At 44.3% G+C, this 22,853-nt stretch overlaps 1 protein-coding gene across 1 annotated transcript; it reads right to left on the bottom strand.

Moving 5' to 3' along the window:
- Window positions 1-11,564: 11,564 nt before the first annotated feature.
- On the bottom strand, window positions 11,565-16,129 carry MYL7 (myosin light chain 7). The gene is made up of 6 exons (XM_075276146.1): window positions 16,031-16,129; window positions 15,521-15,596; window positions 13,398-13,502; window positions 12,838-12,916; window positions 12,586-12,634; window positions 11,565-11,669 (listed from the first exon to the last, which is right to left on the bottom strand). The coding sequence occupies exons 1-6, from the start codon at window positions 16,064-16,066 to the stop codon at window positions 11,565-11,567; spliced, it is 450 nt and encodes a 149-aa protein (XP_075132247.1). The 5' UTR covers window positions 16,067-16,129.
- Between the last annotated feature and the right edge of the window lie 6,724 nt (window positions 16,130-22,853).

Raw genomic sequence — 22,853 nt, 5'->3', positions numbered from 1 at the left:
GCGAATTAGATACGCGTCTCAATACACAGTACCACACGCAAGAGGATTAGATACGCGCATCTGCACACAGTACCACATGCCGTAGGATTAGATACGCAAGTCTACACACAGTTCCACTCGCCGTAGGATTAGATACACGCCTCATCACACAATACCACACAGGGGAGGATTAGATACGCGCATCTGCACATAGTTCCACACACCAGAGGATTAGATAAGCACATCATGCCGTAGGATTAGATACGCACCTCTTCACACAATACCACACAGGGGAGGATTAGATACGTGGGTTTGAACACAGTACCACACTTTGGAGGATTAGATACATGCCTCTGCACACAGTACCACATGCCAGATAATTAGATACGCTTCTCAGCACACAGTACCACACGGGGGAGGATTAGATACGTGCATCTGCACACAGTACCTCACGCCAGAGGATTAGATACGCGCATCTGCACACAGTACCACACGCCAGAGGATTAGATACGTGCGTCTGCACATAGTACCACATGCCGTAAGATTAGATATGCAGGTCTGCACACGGTTTCACTTACTGGAGGATTAAATGGCACACAATGCCACACGGGGGAGGATTAGATACACACATCTGCACACAGTACCACACGCCGGAGGATTAGATATGTGCATGTGCACACAGTACCACACCAACAAGGATTAGATACTTGCGTCTAAACACAGTACTACAAGGGGAAGGATTAGATACAGCTTTACTCCAGGTATCCATAACAACTGATCACAGGTTTTTCACTGATATCCAAATTGAGATACACATAATCACATGACGCTTATGGACATACACACAAACCACATACAAAATACACCAGTGCAAAATTGGACATTTCTTATAGGGCCACTACACAAACATAAAATGTAATATACCCGTGCGAAGCCGGGTCCTCCCTCTAGTATATATATATATATATATATATATATATATATATATATATATATATATATCCCTATATTATAAAAATGAATTTCTGTCTGTCTGTCTGTCTGTTCTCTAATGCGAACCAAACGACTGGACCGATCTTCACCAAATTTGGTACAGAGATACTTCAGTTATCCGGGAAGGTTTAAGACGAGACTCCAGCTCGCTCGGACGTACTGTTGCTGAGATACAGCATTCCAAACACAGTGCCCCCCCACCCTTAGCCAATACAAACCTGCAAGACTTTCACTCATATTCCAACTGCAATACACACAGTCACTCCACATGCACAATACAGCACTGATATCCAAACTGAGATACACGCATCAGAGGATTAGATACACAGATCAGCACACAGTATCACACGCCACAGGATTAGATACATGGGTCTGCACACAGTCCCACACACCAGAGGATTAAATACGCACTTCTGCACACAGTTCCACACACTGAAGGATTTGATACGTGTGTCTACACACAGTTCCACACTCCAGAGGATTAGATACGCGCGTCTGCACACAGTTGTACACGCCATAGGATTAGATACACGTGTCTGCACACAGTACCACATGCAGTAGGATTAGATACGCGCATCTACACATAGTTCCACACGCCGAAGGATTAGATACGCGCCTCTTCACACAATACCACACAGGGGAGGATTAGATACGTGTGTGTGCACACAGTATCACACTTTGGAGGATGAGATACATGCCTCTGCACACAGTACCACAAGCCAGAGAATTAGATACGCGTCTCAGCACACAGTATCACACGGGGGAGGATTAGATACGTGCGTCTGCACACAGTACCACACGGGGGAGGATTAGATACGTGCATCTACACACAGTACCACATGCCATAGGATTAGATACGCGTGTCTGCACACAGTACCACATGCTGGGGGATTGGATACGCGCGTCTACACACAGTTCCACACGCCGTAGGATTAGATACGCGCCTCTTCACACAATACCACACAGGGGAGGATTAGTTACACGTGTCTTCACACAGTTGTACACGCCATAGGATTAGATACACGCGTCTGTACACAGTACCACATGCCGTAGGATTAGATACGCGCGTCTACACACAGTACCGCATGCCGTAGGATTAGATACGCGTGTCTGCGCACAGTACCACATGCCGTAGGATTAGATACGTGTGTCTACACACAGTTCCACACGCTGTAGGATTAGATACGCGCCTCTTCACACAATACCACACAGGGGAGGATTAAATACGCGCGTCTGCACACAGTACCACACGACCGAGGGTTAGATGTGCGTGTCTGCACACAGTTGCACACGCTGAAGGATTAGATACGTGTGTCTGCTCTAAGTACCACATGGGGGAGGATTAGATATGCACATCTGCACACAGTTCAACACGCTGGAGGATTAGATATGCATGTCTTCACATAGTACCACCACCAGAGGATTAGATACGCGTTTCTACACACAGTATCACATGGGGAAGGATTAGATATGCGCATCTGCACACGGTACCACACGCCAGAGGATTGGATATGCACATCTGCACACAGTTCCATACGCCGGAGGATTAGAAACGCATGTCTGCACACTGTACCACATGCCGTAGTATTAGATACGTGCATCTGCACACAGTTTCACACGCTGGAGGATTAGATATGCGCGTCTGCACACAGTACCATACGCCGGGGGATTGGATACATGCGTCTGCACACAATACCACATGCCAGAGGATTGGATAAGCAGGTCTGCACACAGTACCACATTCCGTAGGATTAGATACGTGCGTCTGCTTACAGATCCACACGCCAGAGGAATAAATACATGCATCTTCACACAGTTGTACATGCCATAGGATTAGATGTACACGTCTGCATACAGTACCACATGCTGTAGGATTAGATACATGCGTCTACACACAGTTCCACACGCCATAGGATTAGATACGCGCGTCTTCACACAATACCACACAGGGGAGGATTAGATACATGCATCTGAACACAGTACCACACTTTGAAGGATTAGATACAGGCCTCTGCACACAGTGCGACATGCCAGAGAATTAAATACGCGTCTCAGCACACAGTTCCACATGGGGGAGGATTAGATACGCGCATCTTCACACAGTACCACAAGCCAGAGTATTAGATACGCACATCTGCACACAGTACCACACGCCAGAGTATTAGATACACGCGTCTGCACACAGTTTCACTTACTCGAGGATTAGATATGCGCCTCTTCACACAATACCACACGGGGAGGATTAGATATGTGCATCTGCACAAAGTACCACACCAACAAGGATTGGATACTTGCATCTAAACACAGTACTACACGGGGAAGATTAGATACAGCTTTACTCCAGGTATCCATAACAACTGATCACAGGTTTTTCACTGACATTCAAAATGAGATACACATAATCACATGACGCTTATGGACATACACACAAACAACATACAAAATACACCAGTGCAAAACTGGACAATTCTTATGGGGCCAATACGCAAACATAAAATGTAATATACCCGTGCGAAGCCGGGTCCTCCCTCTAGTATATATATATATATATATATATATATATATGTTATGTAATATATATTTAGGTTATGTTATATATATATATATATATATATATATATATATATATATATTTGTATGTCGGTTATGGCTACACAGTCAGGGTGTCCGATAAGTAAATTGCTCGCCAGATTTGACACCACTTGATTTTTACTTGTGGGGACGTGTCAAGTCCATTGTGTATGCAATGCCTTTGCCAACCCGCGAAGAGCTCATGAACCGTATCCAGGCTGCATATGTCGTGGTGAGGACCAGTCTGTGAACGGGTGCGTCAATCCATCTCCCAGCGTTGCACTGTTTGCATCGAGGCAGGCGGCCGGCACTTCTAGCACTTCTTATAAATAACAGTGATTAAACTGATTTCCCATTAAAGCGCTTTCTCTTCTTCGTTTCTCCTTTCACATGGTGCAGCGAGGGATAGGAAATTGACATCTCAGTCTACCTGCAGCGCCACAATGGTGCATTTCCGGTCACATGTTCATTAGTAAAAAACGTGATGTAGCTGCGTGCTCCCAAGACACCTGGATCAAGAGCCAGGGGTCGATGGCGCTCTGCTTCACCATTGTATTCAATTCAGCTGTGCCCAGAGGACGCAGATGAGTTGGAGTCTGGAAACAGCAGGACATCACTATGAATGGTGGACTGTCCAGCGGTCCAAAGGGCCCTGCTGCTACCATAGTACCCAATGTTAGGAGTATTTAGGTTCTTTACTTTCTATTTTTCTTACCTGGGGAGTTTTTGGCTGCGCAGTGTCTGGGGTGGCATCCTGGCGCTGCAGGGTTGCCCTGTCGTGAGTATTGGTGCACACCTTCTGACTTGCACGTGCGCACTGATGGTAGGCAGCTTTATCTCCTGGTTGATTAGTCTGTCCTCCCATTTGCACCTGGGAGGAGTGGTCTCTACTCTGTATTTAAACCCATGCCTCCCATGGTTCTGTGCTGAGTGTCGCTTTTACAGAGCTAGGCCTTAGCAGGAGGAGTAGGTGGTGTTCTGGGATAGAGGAAGTTCCGTGGTTGATTTTTGGGAGGTTTGGGTGAACGAGTTGGTTTGTGTGTTTTCCCTTCTGTGTTCACCAATCCTCCCTCTGTGTATAATTGACTGTGTGAGTGAATTGCCTTATCCTTTGATTTCTACTCAGTTTCCCTGTGTTTGTTTCCTAGTGTAAGGTTCCTTCCCATATTGGTTTGGGGGAATCCTTTCCCACATGTTTCCTGTGTGCTGCTTGTGTTGTTAGTCAGCGCACACCCTTGTCAGTCCCTGTCAGTAGCAGCTTCACTTGTTCGTTAGGGGTGACCCCCTTTAGTCTCCAGTCCCTAGAGATCTTATAGGGCATTCCTTCTCCCACTTCCCTCTAGGCCTACGGAATCAGTGAGAGAGGAGCTGTCGGGGTCAGGCTTAGCCTGAGTACAGCCGACCCACACCCGTGAGGCAGGGACCGGGATAGCTAGTGGGAGTAGTGCAGGGCGAGATTCCCTACTGCTATCCCTTAGCCCCGTTGCAGCTACCTGGACTGACATAACAGTACACTCAGCCGGTAAAAAAAAAAAAAAAAAAGGTTCGTTTGCATTATGACGGACCTGAAACAGTTGTACCAGGTGGTGCAGCAGATTTCCACTGAGATGGAGGGGATCAAGCTACGAATGGATGCCATCCAAGCTTCTGGCGTATCTCAAGTACAGCAGTTGGCTCAACACACAGCCTCTCAGGTGGAGGGCATACAGAGGCAGGTGAGTAGCGCCCCTGTGGGTCGGCCTCTGGAGCCAAAAGTCAGCTTACCTGAACCCTTCCGAGGTAAGAGGTCAGATTTTTTCCGATTTCAAAAGGACTGTCTTTTGTATTTCCGGCTACGGCCTTTTTCCTCCGGTTCTGAGGTACAGAGAGTTGGGATTATTATTACTTTATTGAGAGATGATCCCCTCATCTGGGCACATTCGTTACCAGCCGACTCAGCTTGCTTACTAACTGCAGAGGCGTTTTTCTCCACAATGGGGTTACTGTATGACGACCCAGACAGGGTACGCACGGCTGAGTATAACCTACGACGTGTGGTGCAAGGGGATCACGCTATAGAGAAATATTACACAGAGTTTCGTAGGTGGGCAGCAGAAGTACACTGGAATGACCCCGCTCTACTTAGTCAGTTTGAGACAGGGCTCTCGGACCAGGTTAAAGACCATCTAGTTTCTCACCCTGTTCCGGGAGATCTAGATGAGGCCATGCAGCTGGCAATTAGAGTTGGACGGCGCCTCCGGGAGCGTGGAGACAAGAGTCCTGGGGGGCTTAGCCCTCCTCAACTCTCTGTTTTTAGAGAGGACCCGGGGGACCAACCCATGCAGATTGGGGCCACTGTGCGAAGTGCAAGACCCAAGAGTGAAGGGTCCCGCACAGTACGCTGTTTTGTGTGTGGAGGGATGGGACATGTAGCAAGGGTATGCCCCTCCAGAGAATGGTTCGCCAAGGAGAGTAATAACCCCAGGTCTATTGAGGGTAAAGGGAGAAAACCTACTAAGGAGGGAGGTGTGCATATTTCCTGTACTCAGACTGCCGGGTTGACCCTTGAAGGATGGGTAAATGGGCAGAAGTGCCGGATTTTGGTTGATTGTGGTTCGGCAGTCAACCTTATTGACTCAGAGTTTTGTGAGCAATTAAGGGTGAGTCCTTTGGTCTTGGAGTCTCAGATACCGGTGTGGGCTATTGATAAGACCCCTCTACAGCAAGCTGTCATCTCCAAACAGGTGGAGGGTTTGGAGTTTTTGTGGGTGGCCACAGGGAAGAGATTGACTTGTTCTTGTTGTCTAAGTTACCAGCACAAGTAGTTTTGGGGTGGCCCTGGCTGAAGCAGCATAACCCTATTATCAACTGGGAGACCGAGTCAGTAGTTTCTTGGGGGCAGGGGTGTAATGGTCGATGTCTGCCCATATCCGTTATGTCTTTGTCTATAGACAATTTGCCTCAAGAAATATGTGAGTTCAGGGAGGTCTTTGAGGAAAGGGCAGCCAAGACATTACCACCACATCGCACCTATGATTGCTCGATTAAATTTATACCTAATGCAGTGTTACCCAAGACAAGGTTGTACAATCTCACTATTCCGGAGAGGGAGGCGCTCAAAGAGTATATTGAGGGGAGTCTAGAGGTGGGGCATATTCGCCCATCTAAGTCCCCAGTAGCAGTGGGGTTTTTCTTTGTAAAGAAGAAAGATGGAGGGTTGCGCCCTTGTTTGGATTTTAGGGAGATTAACAAAATCACGGTGCGGAATCCCTATCCCATTCCGTTGATCTCGGATCTATTCAGCCAGATTACGGGAGCCCGCTGGTTTAGTAAAATAGATTTACGTGGGGCGTATAACTTGCTGAGAATCAAGAAGGGGGATGAGTGGAAAACAGCGTTTAACACACCCCTAGGACACTTTGAGAATCTTGTGATGCCTTTCGGTCTAACCAATGCGCCTGCGTTTTTTCAGAATTTTATTAATGATGTACTAAGTGCCGTCATAGGGAGGGGGGTTGTGGTCTATCTGGACGATATACTCATTTACACCCCGGATTTGGAGACTCATTGGGAGAGAGTGAGAGAGGTTTTAGATCTCCTGAGGGTTAACCAATTAAGTGCTAAGCTGGAGAAATGTGTGTTCGCGGTCAATAAATTATGTTTCCTTGGCTATATCCTATCGGACAAGGGGTTCGAGATGGACCCTGAGAAGGTCAGGGCAGTCTTGGAGTGGCCGCGACCCGAGAACCTAAAGGCGGTCCAACGGTTCTTGGGGTTCTCCAACTATTATCGCCAGTTTATCAAGGGATTTTCTGAGGTTGTGAAACCTATCTCGGACTTGACTAAGAAGGGGGCTGACTGTGCTAAGTGGTCGCCAGAGGCGCTAGCTGCGTTTGAAGAACTGAAGAAGCGATTCTCGTCCGCTCCCATTTTGAGACAGCCGGATGAGAGGTTGGCCTTCCGAGTGGAGGTGGATGCCTCCTCGGTGGGGGTGGGAGCAGTACTTTCTCAGGAGTTCGAGGAGGGTACGCATCCCTGTGCCTTCTTTTCTAAGAAATTCTCTGCCTCTGAACGGAATTATGACATCGGAGATAGGGAACTACTAGCAATAAAACTAGCGTTCGAACATTGGCGTCATTTCCTGGAGGGGGCCAGAAGGCCAGTCCAGGTATTTACTGACCACAAGAATTTGATTTATCTTGGGTCGGCGAAGAGATTAAATGCACGGCAGGCCAGATGGGCTCTATTTTTTGCGCGGTTCCATTTTAACGTGACTTATGTGCCGGGTTCAAAGAATGTTAAGGCTGATGCTTTATCCCGGTATATGTCGACTGAGGAGGAACGAGAGGCGCCTGCCACTATTCTTGGGGATGGAGTGGTGGTAGCAGTATTGGGCGCGAAATTGGAGAAGGCCTTGATCGAAGCGCAACACGCTGCACCTTCCAAGATACCTAGAAACAAGCTTTTTGTCCCAACTACTCTCCGACAAAGTCTCCTGAGGGAGTGTCACGAGTCGGTTCTTGCTGGTCACCCGGGGGTTTCAGAGACCATGAGATTGGTGTCTAGGAATTTTTGGTGGCCAGGGTGGAGTAAGGAGGTCTTGCAGTTTGTTCAAAACTGTTCGGTCTGTGCAAGAGCCAAGGCGTCGCATACCCGTCCCCACGGTCTTCTACATCCATTGGAACCTCCTAAGGCACCTTGGACTCATCTGTCTATGGATTTCATCACGGGCCTTCCGGTGTCTAAGGGTTTCACGGTCATTTGGGTAGTCGTTGACCGCTTCACGAAAATGTGCCATTTGATCCCGTTTTCCAGGCTGCCATGTTCCAAGACACTATCTGAGGCGTTTATTAAAGAAATTGTAAGGTTGCATGGTCTTCCTGAGGAGATCGTTTCGGACAGGGGACCGCAATTTGTGGCTAAATTCTGGCGGGCTTTTTGCAGCAGGTTGGGAGTTACACTGTCGTTTTCCTCCGGGTTTCACCCAGAGTCTAACGGACAAACAGAGAGGAAGAATCAGGATGTGGAACAGTTTTTGAGGTGTTTTGTTCGAGAGAACCAGAATAATTGGGCTGCCTTTCTCCCCCTGGCAGAATTTTCCCTAAACAACCATGATTCCAATGCCACAGGTACCACACCTTTTTTTTGCTCCGGTGGTAGACATCCTGTTTTCGGAGTATTTTCTTCCATTTCTTCCCCAGTTCCGGAGGAGGAGCTATTTTCTAAAAAGCTGCAAGGGGTATGGTCCCGTATCCGAGAGAATCTGGTGCGGGCGTCGCACCAGGCTAAGGTCCAGGCGGATCGGAAGAGAGGAGAGTTGCAGTTCTTCCCTGGTGAGATGGTTTGGTTGTCCACCAAGAATATCAGGTTGAAGGTTCCTAGCAAGAAGCTGGGTCCCAGATTTGTGGGTCCTTTTAAGATCATCAAGATGGTAAATGAAGTGGCGGCGCAGCTGCAACTACCTAAAAGGTGGAAGATAAACCGGGTCTTCCATGTCTCCTTGTTAAAGAAGGCCAAGAAGGGAACGTCTCCAGTTAAGGTTCCACCAGTTTCTGAGTCCGGGGAGTATGAGATATCCCGAGTTCTGGATAGCAAATATGTTCGGGGGAAGCTATGGTATCTGGTGGCATGGAAGGGATACGGTCCTGAGGATAATTCTTGGGTCCTGGAGTCGGATGTGTCAGCTCCCAGACTCGTGGAGAAATTCCACAAGGAGTTCCCGAAGAAGGATGCTCCTAGAGAATCCGGAGTCTTCTCCTTGAGGGGAGGATCCTGTTAGGAGTATTTAGGTTCTTTACTTTCTATTTTTCTTACCTGGGGAGTTTTTGGCTGCGCAGTGTCTGGGGTGGCATCCTGGCGCTGCGGGGTTGTCCTGTCGTGAGTATTGGTGCACACCTTCTGACTTGCATGCGCGCACTGCTGGTAGGCAGCTTTATTTCCTGGTTGATTAGTCTGTCCTCCCATTTGCACCTGGGAGGAGTGGTCTCTACTCTGTATTTAAACCCATGCCTCCCATGGTTCTGTGCTGAGTGTCGCTTTTACAGAGCTAGGCCTTAGCAGGAGGAGTAGGTGGTGTTCTGGGATAGAGGAAGTTCTGTGGTTGATTTTTGGGAGGTTTGGGTGAACGAGTTGGTTTGTGTGTTTTCCCTTCTGTGTTCACCAATCCTCCCTCTGTGTATAATTGACTGTGTGAGTGAATTGCCTTATCCTTTGATTTCTACTCAGTTTCCCTGTGTTTGTTTCCTAGTGTAAGGTTCCTTCCCATATTGGTTTGGGGGAATCCTTTCCCACATGTTTCCTGTGTGCTGCTTGTGTTGTTAGTCAGCGCACACCCTTGTCAGTCCCTGTCAGTAGCAGCTTCACTTGTTCGTTAGGGGTGACCCCCTTTAGTCTCCAGTCCCTAGAGATCTTATAGGGCATTCCTTCTCCCACTTCCCTCTAGGCCTACGGAATCAGTGAGAGAGGAGCTGTCGGGGTCAGGCTTAGCCTGAGTACAGCCGACCCACACCCGTGAGGCAGGGACCGGGATAGCTAGTGGGAGTAGTGCAGGGCGAGATTCCCTACTGCTATCCCTTAGCCCCGTTGCAGCTACCTGGACTGACATAACACCCAATGCAAGTCCACCGTTTGCCCAATGGTTAAATTGACCCTGAATGAGTGTCAACTGGCAACAGTGAAACATGGTGGAGGTTCCTTACAGGATTGTGGCTACATTCAGCAAATGGAGCGGAGGATTTGGTTAAAAATAATATGATATCCTCAATGCTGAGAAAAACAGTCAAATACTGATCCACCATACAATACCACTAAGGTATTAACCCCAAACATACAGCCAATGTCATTAAAGAGGACCTTTCACGTCCTCGGGCACACGCGGTGTAATACACCGCTAGAAAGCCGACAGTGCGCTGAATCGGATTTCCCGTTCTGTGCCCCAACTAAAGAGTTATCGGTGCCGTTACCGTAGCTCTTCAGTGTCAGAAGGGCATTTCTGACAGTCTGTCAGGAGCGCCCCTGTTCACAGTCTATTGCACTGTACTGTGAGAGAGGGCGTCCCTTCCTCCCAGCCATGACGCTGATTGTTCCTCACCACTCAGCACTGCATGTGCCCAAGGACATGAAAGGTCCTCTTTAAGAACTATCTTCAGTGTAAAAAACAACAAGCAGCCCTGGAAGTGATGATATGGTCCCCATAGAGTCCTGGTATCAACATCATCCAGCCTGTCTGGGATTACATAAAAACAGAAGGATTGGAGTAGGTCTGCATCCGGTGACTGATGACACAACAGACATTCCAAATGGTAGTTGAATGTTCTCTAAACTAGAAAATACTTTTTACGGGCACAACTCATTTACTTGAATTTACGCTGCAGACTTCCCCTTTAACTGGGGCTGTCATAGCCACTGAGGAGGCATTATACTGTTAGGGGACACTGTACTGTTAAGAGGCCGCTGAAGGGCATTATACAGAGTCTGGGGAAATTGAAGGGCATTGTACTCTGTGTGGGCCACTGAGGGGTCATTATACTGTGAGGGGACATTGTACTGTACTGAGGACACTAATGAGCATTATACTGTGTGTAAGACCACTGAAGGGTACTTTATAGTGTGGGGGGGCTTTGAGGAGTAATGCAGTGTATGAGAACCACTGAGAAGTCATTATACAACTAGTGCCCACTTCACATATATTATGATTAGAGATGAGCCAATCCGAACAGCACGCACGCATTGAAATGAATGAAAGCACCTGATACTTCCGCTTTGACGCCGGCCGGCCGCTTAACCCCCCGTGTGCCGGCTACATCCATTCATTTCAATGCGTGCATGCTGTTCGGATTCGCTGATCCGAACAGTACTCGCTCATCTCTAATTATGATAGCTAGCCTGGAAGATAAGGGAGATCTTTTGCTGTTCTTCGGAGACTCCAGGAGCTTTATACGGAATCTTGAAATATTGCAGTACAGCATCTAACCCAACAATTCAAGACACAATAAAGTCTGATGTAGAAAATAGAGCATTTAATTCACATATGATTTATAAGCTCATGACTCTTCCTTCTCGTCTCCATGTGTGATGATGTAACACAGAGACTTGTAGTCAATGTTCCCAGCCACATCAATCGGGGTCACGGCAAACATTTGCTCAACCTGGAAAACAGCAAGTATTAGATTTTGAAGGATATAAACCTAAACTGGAAATTTTATAATTCTAGGATGAAACAAACATGTACACTCTGTGTTGGATCAATCCCAGGGACGTAATATGAGGGGGTGCAGAGGGTGCACCAGGGCCCAGGAGCCTCAGGGGGCCCATTAGCACTGGCATCAGTATTGAGATTGCAGCTTCCATCTGGACCACAAACCAAGGAGACCCACAGATTCCCCGAACCACACTAAGGTGGATTAAACTCCTTAGTAGGGGGTCCCCGGACATTGAGATTGCACCGGGGCCAACAAGTTTTTTGTTACACCACTGATCACATTGGACATGTTACAGGCCAATAAAGTGCATCCAGCAGACCGTGTGAACAATTAACAGCATCCAACATGGACTGTGAAGCAGAAGTAGTACGGTTTATCCATTAAGCAACCACTCAGCAGCCGGAACACAACCGCACTTACTTGTGACTTTTTTATATTGACTGTTAATGGTTGTACAATTTAGCTGCAACCTCATACAGCCATTAACAGTCAGATTGGAAACTGAAGTTTCTTGTAAAGTCACATGACGGCATGGTTTTCACTAACATCTTAGCTGTGTCTCAGCCACCCAGTAGATGCTCCATGTGGTTATAAACCTATATGGCTCCATGTATTATCACCTTCAGATTACACATTGACTACACTTGTAAACTGAATCTAAAACATTTCCATGCTCTGAATTCAGAAATTACGATATTTGTCATTGGCATTTGGCCATTAATAAAATAACTTCAACTTGTTCCATGTAACCAACAGATTACTAGGTAATATTGATAATGTGCACAACACAATGGGAGTGGTAGTGCACATTATAACTTATATAGTGCATGAGGGTTAAAAATGACCAAAATTGTGACTTCACCTCATCTGCCGTGAATTTGTCCGCTTGTGTCATAAGTAGATGTTTTAACCTGAGGACAGAAAAAACATTGTAGATTAGCAGATTTGTTCATTGACACCTTACTATAAGATGGTTTGTTCTCTAAAGCTGCCCATTATAGCGTAATATCTATAGGGCTGACATTTTCAACAAACCCAAAAAACTGCCCTAGTCTGTTGGCGATTAGGTTTTATGGCTGTGGCTGCAAAACTCCCCCAGAACAAAGTCACATACTCATCTTTGTGGACATTTCCAGTTCCATTGGGGTCCAAAAGCTTGAATGCACTGAGTATGGAGTCCTCTGGGTCCGTCCCTGGGGAGAAATATATTAAGAGAATGAATCAGTCTCTCTATCAATTACCATAGATAAACACAAAATATAGAAAAAATGCTATGGGGCCCTTTTTGTGTTCTTTTTATTCTCTGTCCATCTTATCTGTCTACATGCTCTGTAGCTTGGTCCCATTGCGGGAGTCTTCTTGTACACAGGCGGTGGAGTCATTCTTGCTGTTGTATAGGCCAGACAATAAGAATTGGTGGACAAGTTTAATAAATGGTTGCCAGATACCTCAGGCAAAGTTTATATTCCCAGAGGGATAATAAAGGAACCAGCATATTAAAATTCAACTCCCTCAATCCTGCTTTCATCCAACATCTGAACTAGAGGAGAATCGGTATACCGTCATACACCTTAGACAACCAGGTCTACCAGACTTGGGTTGGCCGCTGCTCATCTAATGTGTGTGGTCAGTAAGAAAGATAAGGGATGTCATGGATTTTATTGATGGACTCACCATTAAGCTTCTCTCCAAACAGTGTCAAGAAGACGGTGAAGTTGATCGGCCCTTTTCCTTCTTTCAGCATTTCTTCAAGCTCTTCATCCTTTACATTCACTTTACCTGAAAAAGTCATAATATTTGGCTTCTTGAAACTGATAAAAATAATGGTTTATGCACAAATGTAAAGGAGAGCTGTAATGGATGCCATATTAGGTGGGACCCAGGATTCCAAAAAGCAGGTATCCAACACTGAAAGGCACCATGCTACTTCATCTTCTGACACTTCTGCTTGGTCTGGTTGGCCATTGACTACATAGGGATACTCATGTGGCCAGGAGTGTAACTAACAAAGACTTGGCCCCATAGCAAACCCCCACCACACACACAAACACAAGACATAGTGTCCCATTCCTTGGCCCCCATAAGGTATAATGTCCCATTTATATACACTATAAGTGACCTCCAGACAGTATAATATCCCATAACGGCCCTCCACACAGAATAATATCCTATAGCCACCCCAATTTTAATAAATCTGACCCTTAGTTCTAGTAAATGGGGTCACAGTATTCAGATCCCGACAGATCAGATATGTCACCAACATCTCTTCCGAGACAATCCATACATATAAGATTATAGCTATTCAAATATATCATATATGGCCAACAACCTTATATGTGGGGGCGGCCTGATGTCCCCCCATATCTTCCATATGAGGGATTTTTGCTTTTAGGATGAAGTGTTTGTAATGATAACTCACTAGTATAGGGTAAGGAGAATCGTATGTAGTATAGGTAAGGAGTATTGTATGTAGTATAGGGTAAGGAGTATTGTATGTAGTATAGGTAAGGAGTATTGTATGTAGTATAGGTAAGGAGTATTGTATGTAGTATAGGTAAGGAGTATTGTATGTAGTATAGGTAAGGAGTATTGTATGTAGTATAGGTAAGGAGTATTGTATGTAGTATAGGTAAGGAGTATTGTATGTAGTATAGGTAAGGAGTATTGTATGTAGTATAGGTAAGGAGTATTGTATGTAGAATAGGTAAGGAGTATTGTATGTAGTATAGGTAAGGAGTATTGTATGTAGTATAGGTAAGGAGTATTGTATGTAGTATAGGTAAGGAGTATTGTATGTAGTATAGGTAAGGAGAATTGTGTGTAGTATAGGTAAGGAGTATTGTGTGTAGTATAGGTAAGGAGAATTGTGTGTAGTATAGGTAAGGAGTATTGTGTGTAGTATAGGTAAGGAGTATTGTACGTAGTATAGGTAAGGAGTATCGTACGTAGTATAGGTAAGGAGTATCGTACGTAGTATAGGTAAGGAGTATTGTACGTAGTATAGGTAAGGAGTATTGTATGTAGTATAGGTAAGGAGTATTGTATGTAGTATAGGTAAGGAGTATTGTATGTAGTATAGGTAAGGAGAATTGTGTGTAGTATAGGTAAGGAGTATTGTGTGTAGTATAGGTAAGGAGAATTGTGTGTAGTATAGGTAAGGAGTATTGTGTGTAGTATAGGTAAGGAGAATTGTGTGTAGTATAGGTAAGGAGTATTGTGTGTAGTATAGGTAAGGAGTATTGTACGTAGTATAGGTAAGGAGTATTGTACGTAGTATAGGTAAGGAGTATCGTACGTAGTATAGGTAAGGAGTATCGTACGTAGTATAGGTAAGGAGAGTTGTACGTAGTATAGGTAAGGAGTGTTGTACGTAGTATAGGTAAGGAGTGTTGTACGTAGTATAGGTAAGGAGTGTTGTATGTAGTATAGGTAAGGAGTATTGTATGTAGTATAGGTAAGGAGTATTGTACGTAGTATAGGTAAGGAGTATTGTACGTAGTATAGGTAAGGAGTGTTGTACGTAGTATAGGTAAGGAGTGTTGTATGTAGTATAGGTAAGGAGAGTTGTATGTAGTATAGGTAAGGAGTATTGTACGTAGTATAGGTAAGGAGTATTGTACGTAGTATAGGTAAGGAGTATTGTACGTAGTATAGGTAAGGAGTATTGTACGTAGTATAGGTAAGGAGTATTGTACGTAGTATAGGTAAGGAGTATCGTACGTAGTATAGGTAAGGAGTATCGTACGTAGTATAGGTAAGGAGTATTGTATGTAGTATAGGTAAGGAGAATTGCTCACCCAGCTGCATGTAGGTCTCTTTGAGGTCAGCCTTGCTGATAATACCGTCACGGTTCTGGTCTATACAACTAAAGGCCTGCAAGAGAAGGAACATAAAATGAAAGAAGTAAAAGAAAAGATAAAATTCCAAGATACCCTATGAAAATCCAGTTGCCATAGCAGCCGTTTGCTGGGGTGTCGGGTGTTGGACAACAGGGTGCACACTTGACCTCCACTACACACAAACTCCTCCAAGTGACAGGAACGGGGAGGGGACCAGTGGTCAAATTCCCACCAAATTACAGTAACATTTATCACTCCAATAGATAAGTAATACAGGCTTTGGGCTGGAACACCCCTTTAACATAACTCAAGGATAACACTATGTACTTGGTTCTGAGGAAAAGCCTATTTAGATGTTGGATTGAAGACAATGGAACAGTATCCACCATATTGTTCTGATTTGGAAGCAATTTCATCCAAGCTTATAGAAAAAAAAAGTTCAACGTCTGGTTCCAAATTTTTCTTCACCTCCTTAAATTCCTGGATCTGTGACTGCTCGAACATGGAGAAGACATTGGAGGAGCCTCTCTGGGCACGTTTAGCTGCTGCCTTGCCGTGTGCTTTCCTGCTGGCCTGCAAAGCGATACACAGACCACATATATATATATTATATATAGTTTATGCATACACTATATTTAGCATGTTTGGCATACACATACATGTCTAACAGGGTAATCTGGACCTATTTCAGTGTTTTAGAAGATATGGAAACATGGACAATAAGGTCAACATGACAATATGAGTCCACAATTGCGCATTGTATACTTTATTTCTGAATTATGGCTGTTGTTGTATACACTACGGTGTCCATTATGTATCCTATACATACAGGATACAGCTTTCAACTACAGGGAACCAAGTATCTATAGGACATGTTGCACTCCAATCAAACGTATGGGTGCATTAGCTAGGATATCTCTTTACGCTGGGTTCACACCTGCGTTCAATGTGTCCGTACTATGGTTTCCGTCTTCTGCATGGCAGAAGACGGAAACCATAGATCGGGTCCGGCCGTGCGCGGCGGTGAGCGTTTTAGGCTCTCCGCCACGAAACCGGATTTTTTTATCCGGACACAGAGTACTGCATGTCCGACTCTGTGTCCAGATTATAAAACCCGGTTTCGCGGCGGAGAGCGCAAAACGCTCACTGCCGCGCACGGCCGGACAGCTTTCTCACCCATTCAAATGAATGGGTGAGAAAGTCTCCTGCAGGCTTCCGTCTCCTGCATCTGTTTTATGCAGGAAACGGAAACCTGCAATAAGGAAAGAAGAACGCAGATGTGAACGAGCCCTGAGAGGGCCTTCCCTGGGACAGATCCGTGCCACCTGATACAGACATCCAGTGTTAGACATCATACTGGAATTTTTTTTTACAAATTTTTGTTAAATACATGACAAGGCATAGTTCATGCTTTCTATGTCCCGGCAGTATGAATAAAATTGGTTATTATAAGCCATAATTCTATAACATAGCGTAAAAGTACAAAAATAAGCAGAAATGTTACGAAATGGGTTTATGTGCAACATGTTCTGCTTTCACTATGGGACATCTGTATCCCAAGACCTAAGGACCTTTATTTCTACTACGATCCCCGGTACGTTCGGTAACAGGTACAATTGAATTTCTACAAATTATATTGACTACAAATCTAATACAGGATAAAAGAGTTGCACTGTGGTCAATACAGATATTTATAGAACATATAGGCTATTGTATATAGAGTGTAGATATATATGATATATATACACACCACTCACTCACCATTTCTGCGGTCTTCTTTTGTCCAGTGCCCCTCTGTTCACAGACCCCCACTTTTTATACCACTCTTTATCTGAACTACAGTTAAAATAGGACTACGCCAGAAGCAGAGAACCAAAGATGGCCCTGCCGAGCGGCAAGAGATAAGGGCTTAAGTGTCCAAATTCCAGTCCCTCCAGCTGATATACGCCTGTACTGATGTCCTACATAGAAAAGCCCCTAGACACCTTATACTGATATCCAATAGCTCGTCTGGTTCTCTGCCCCCCACACCACCTCCCTACATAATATCAGTGTTTCATAATGAATCTTATATTTCCATCCCACCCAGAATCTCCCGGACAAGTTATATCCATATCTCATAACTAATAAACTTGTGTACTGGTTAATCATCCTGCAACGGCAGGGACAGCCCCAGGCTTTGATGTGTTGCCCTTGCAAGTAGGCACTTCACTCTCTCCTATCCTCATGCCAATTGTATTCCTAATAATTTATCCTCTGGAAAATTTCAGAAAGGAGAAAATCTTCTAGTGATCCTCCTAAAGATGCCACATATCAGATAGCAAAGGACAGCTATGCTGGAGGTAGGAACAAATGCACAGCAATGAACCTTTTATTACTTTGTAAGGATCTGGCGGTAAAGGCTTTGTACCACATAAGACATTTACGGTCGATCCATATATTGTAACTCCCATTCTTTTCTATAGGTGATACAGAAACAGTCTGACATAGTGAATTCGACTGTAAACTAAACCATTGTTACTAGTTAGAATTTGGCTGTCAGTGGGAATGGAGCTGGAACAGGGAATGGGATCTTGGGGATAAATGTCTGTCATGGTACCATCCCTTTATGTGGGGATATACAGGAGACAAGTGGTGAGGGATGGAGAATAAGTAGACAAACTCAGTGCCATATTCTTTCAATAGCGCTCAGCCGATGCCTATCTTCTCTGAGAGCACAAGGCCAATCCTTCTTCCTCCCAACATCACCTTTTCGGGGAATCAGCAGTCCCAGATTTTAATATGGCGTTTTTGGGCAGCCTCCTTGAACTCGAGGCTCCTTGAGGCATATGGCCATCCAAATCTGTAAATACACACATAGCTGCAGCTAGTCTTCCCATAAACAAGGGGGCAGTATCATAACATGTGCTTTATGAGCCTACTCCGGGTATAGTAACGGAGCCTGCTGCTCATTCATAGTGTCCCCTTCTGTACCTCATAGTCATTAAAAATAAAACTGCCTTCAGTTAAACTCATCGGATCCCCAGTTTCGGCAGCACCATGAGTGTGCATTGTATGTGCAATGTATAAACCCTACCTAACACTGGGATTTGATGGAAAATGGTACACCTTTCCCACAGAAATTGACACCTGGTCTCTCAAAAATCGGCAGAATCGTTCAGTTTTGCATGCTTATGGTCATCTTTAGGTTTATGTACTTTTAATACAATGTCATTTTTATTATTATAGTTGTACAAACAAGACATTTTATCACTAAGATCTAATGGAGAAAGCTCAGGTGGATCAGTCCAACCCTTGGTGAAAGTCAAGTTCTTCTTCTTCCATCCATAGTTGTATTGCAATTCCCAAGCTTCACTACCTAGTATTACTTTATTCCTGCTGCAAACATCCTATTTTTGTCATTTTATCACATTTAGATATTGGACACTCCTTTCAGATGCGCCCTATGTCCAACAAGTATTGTACCTGTACATGTATAGTGAAATCTGTATAATAGACCACCACTTTGAGAAGACCAACTCTTACCCCGACCACATTTTCTGCGATTTTCCATATTAACCATCTTCTTTCGACTCCCTCGAAAACCATTTTTTTAATGCAATTTTGGGTTGGTCATCTCAAAGAGGTTTCACTGTAGTTGGGCCCTTCCTTACCTTGAACAAAGATTTATCATTTAGCATTGTGAATAACGCAAAAATTGTTTTTTCTAAACTGGTCATTTCATGACATACATCTTGAAGCTAAGAACCAAGGTAAGAAAGGACGTATATGTCTATGGTTTATACTACCTGTTCCACATATGGTGGGTATGCCCCCAGGTCAATGTGCCATGGCAAGATATCTTTCGTTTGTATAATGCTATGCTATAATATTGACCCCATACCTGGACAGGCCCTCCTGTCGATCATACTGGGCCCACTTTCAAAAATCAAAAAAGGCTTATTGAAATGTTTCTTACTAGTCGGTCAATAAGTTATACCCCGGCTCTGGAAGTCAACAGAGGCCCCGTTTCGGGCTTTGTGGGTAGAAGCCTTGAACTATATTAGATGAATGGAGGGGCTGGAAGTGGTCACTCCTGCTAGTCAGACTATGGCTAACTCCATCTGGATGCCCTGGAATACATTCCACTTTTCACGTGACTTTGAGACATGGATCTCGGGTGGTGGAATCCCATCTGTCTGACTCCCAGGACCGCATAATTCCTTTACCTACTCATATCTTATCTTATCTTATCTTGTTATCTTTCTTTTATTTCTTTTCTTTATCTTTCCATACTTCTTACCCCTTCTTTCTCCATTAATCCCTCTCTCACTTCTCCTTAGTGACTATTACATGCTTGGCACTAGGTTACGTGGCTTTTCGCCCCCTTTTCTCTCCCATCTCCTCCACCCCATTGGTTATAACTCAGATTGGCATTTGGACTTTACCCAGCAATGTTATATGTTGTTTGCACTTTCTATACCTCTGACTGCTGTTCTATAAAACTTTTTGAACATACTACTTGTATGTCTCATAGACCATTGTCAGACAGATTAATAGGATCAGCTCCGAGGTTTGTGTGCCATTATCTGCTATTATTAGCGCTCCTCAGAGACCCTTAACATTGCTTCTGGACAGGAATGCACCAATTGATTTCCAGACTGGAAAACATGTAGTGAATGGAATCACAATGAGTGACGTGAGACGTGTTAAGGTGCCTTTCCATGTGACAGATTTTGTTACAGAAACTTCTATCACTATCCCATTCATTTGAATGATTGTTGTAGAAATCCATGCCATAACACCCCATTCAGATGGAGGGAACTGATTTTCACTTACAAAAATTTCTGCAACATAATCTGACACATGTAAAACTACCTTTAAGGTTCCCAAAGACAGGAGTGTACACAAATATCATACGGCCGCATAGCCAAAGGTAGTAAGGGCTTTCCGTGATGTTTTAATATATTTGCAGAATTTGTTAGTAAAAATAATTCACACTCTGCATCACCCAGATGCTTTATTAGTGTGGTACTCATTCTGAATAGTATGGGCTGATATCGTACATCATTCATAAAGAATGGATGTTTTGGGCTGACATGCATCAGAAATTGAAATCTACACAGGGCAGGGGTTGGTCCAGATTTTGGCCATTATCAGTGGCATAACTAGGAATGGCGGGGCTCCGTGGCGAACTTTTGACATGCCCCCCCCCCCCCGACCGACACTGAAGACCCTGACCGACACCCCTCCCCCTCATTCCTGCACGCTCTATTATGCCCAATAGTGGCCCCTGCACACAGTATTATGCCCATAGTGGCCCCTGAACACAGTATTATCCCCCATTGTGGCCCCTGCACACAGTATTATACCCATAGTGGCCCCTGCACACAGTATTATGTCCCATTGTGGCCCCTGCACACAGTATTATGCCCATAGTGGCCCCTGCACAAAGTATTATGCCCATAGTGGCCCCTGCACACAGTATTATGTCCCATTGTGGCCCCTGCACACAGTATTATCCCCCATAGTGGCCCCTGCACACAGTATTATCCCCCATAGTGACCCCTGCACAAAGTATTATGCCCCATTGTGAACACCCATGAACAATTATTATACTCGGGGGTCTTTTCATACCCCCGAGTATAATATATCATAGACCGAGAGTGGATACCAACATAAAAAACACTGTTACTTACCTCTCCCTAGTTCTGCTGCACTCTTGGGTGATGTCGGGACGCAGGACGTGGTCATGTGACATCAGGGACGTCAAGTAGGCCCGAAGCCTGTCTAGAGCCCGGAGAGGTATGTAACACTGTTTTTAATTATAATATTATATTAAATGTCAAAATGGAGCTGAGACATTTTAGTTGAATGTCAATCCATAGGAAGGTTTTTTCACTACTTTGTCTGTTAGAGGACACAGAAACAGACATTCCAATGGGGATGGACGATATTGGTGTTGGATGAGTTTCCATCATGGTGTTCATCATTTCACTGGATGAAAAACTTTTTATCCTGATTTTCCACAGACCCCAGTCTTCTAGATGAAAGTGGCTAGAAGATATTGGTCAACGTAATATAATATAGATTTTTCCTAAAAAAAAAAAAAAAACCACTCAAAGAACCAGGCTGGATACTAACTAGAAAGATTTAATACTCTTTATACTTGCACAAGTGACATCTCGAGGTTCACCATAATGCCAGGCCGTAACACCAATAGAACAAAACCTGAAATTGAAGAACTGAACTGATTTTTTTGTCATTGAAAAAACAAAAAATATCTAATAGTCTAACAATAGGTGAATTACAACTTAATATAGTATATATACATACAATACATGGAGAGATATGCTTTGAAACTAACATTAGACTATAAACCAGTGAACAATAAATGACATGACAGGAACATTACAGAACATATACATATGTAATATAAAGACTGGCTTGGTCTATACATCAGGCCAGACTCAATTACCAAGTGCGCAGACATATTTAGATCTGATAGGTCTCCATGTAATCTGGCCTAGGATAGACAAGGCTATTATAGATCACACAATCCTTAGTAAACTTGTCCATTTTTAATGAAATTCCATCCAGATGAGGTATGAAGTGTCTGTCCATGACGTCTCTGTAAACCTAGACTGATTAGGTCCTGTTCACATCTGCATTGAAGCCTCCGTTGTAGATTCCAAACCAAATGCTGTAAAATGATGGGAGACTTGGGTACCATATTATAGTCCATTGGGTCTGTAGGGTGTCGTTGGTGTCCATCATCTACTGTACTAGTTTTGGAGCTGCATCCATTTTTGTTCTACTCATATGAGGGACCAGAACACTGAAAATGAATCCAACCTTGGATGGACATAGGTGGTCATAAAAGAGTCTCTTTGGACACAACACTGATCAAGACAATGAATCCCTTTGATTTGACTGTCCACTTGTACGGTATATATGATGGGAAAGTAATCTGGTAACCCACATAGGATGGTATGGATTGTATTATGTGTAAGGGGTTGTCCCATCAAGCTATTCCTCTTTTTATATTGTCCGGCTTCTGAAATCCCTGGAAAATATCGGGGATACATTTCCATACATACCAGTAAATAAAACGAATGGTCAAGTGTGTAAAGCATGGATACATGGTCATGCATGGTCTAACACAGAGTTCCCATATATGACGTCCCAAAAGCCTTAATAGGCTTGTCTTACTGAAATAAACACTTTAAGACCTTTTTTTTAAAGACTTATTCAACATCTAGAATTTACAGTTAAGTATAAAAGTAATATGAGATAGATGCTTACATGTCAC

This window comes from Leptodactylus fuscus, chromosome 5 (assembly GCF_031893055.1).
Source record: "Leptodactylus fuscus isolate aLepFus1 chromosome 5, aLepFus1.hap2, whole genome shotgun sequence".
Taxonomy (NCBI): Eukaryota; Metazoa; Chordata; class Amphibia; order Anura; family Leptodactylidae; genus Leptodactylus; species Leptodactylus fuscus.
This window is presented reverse-complemented; position numbering and strand designations above follow the sequence as displayed.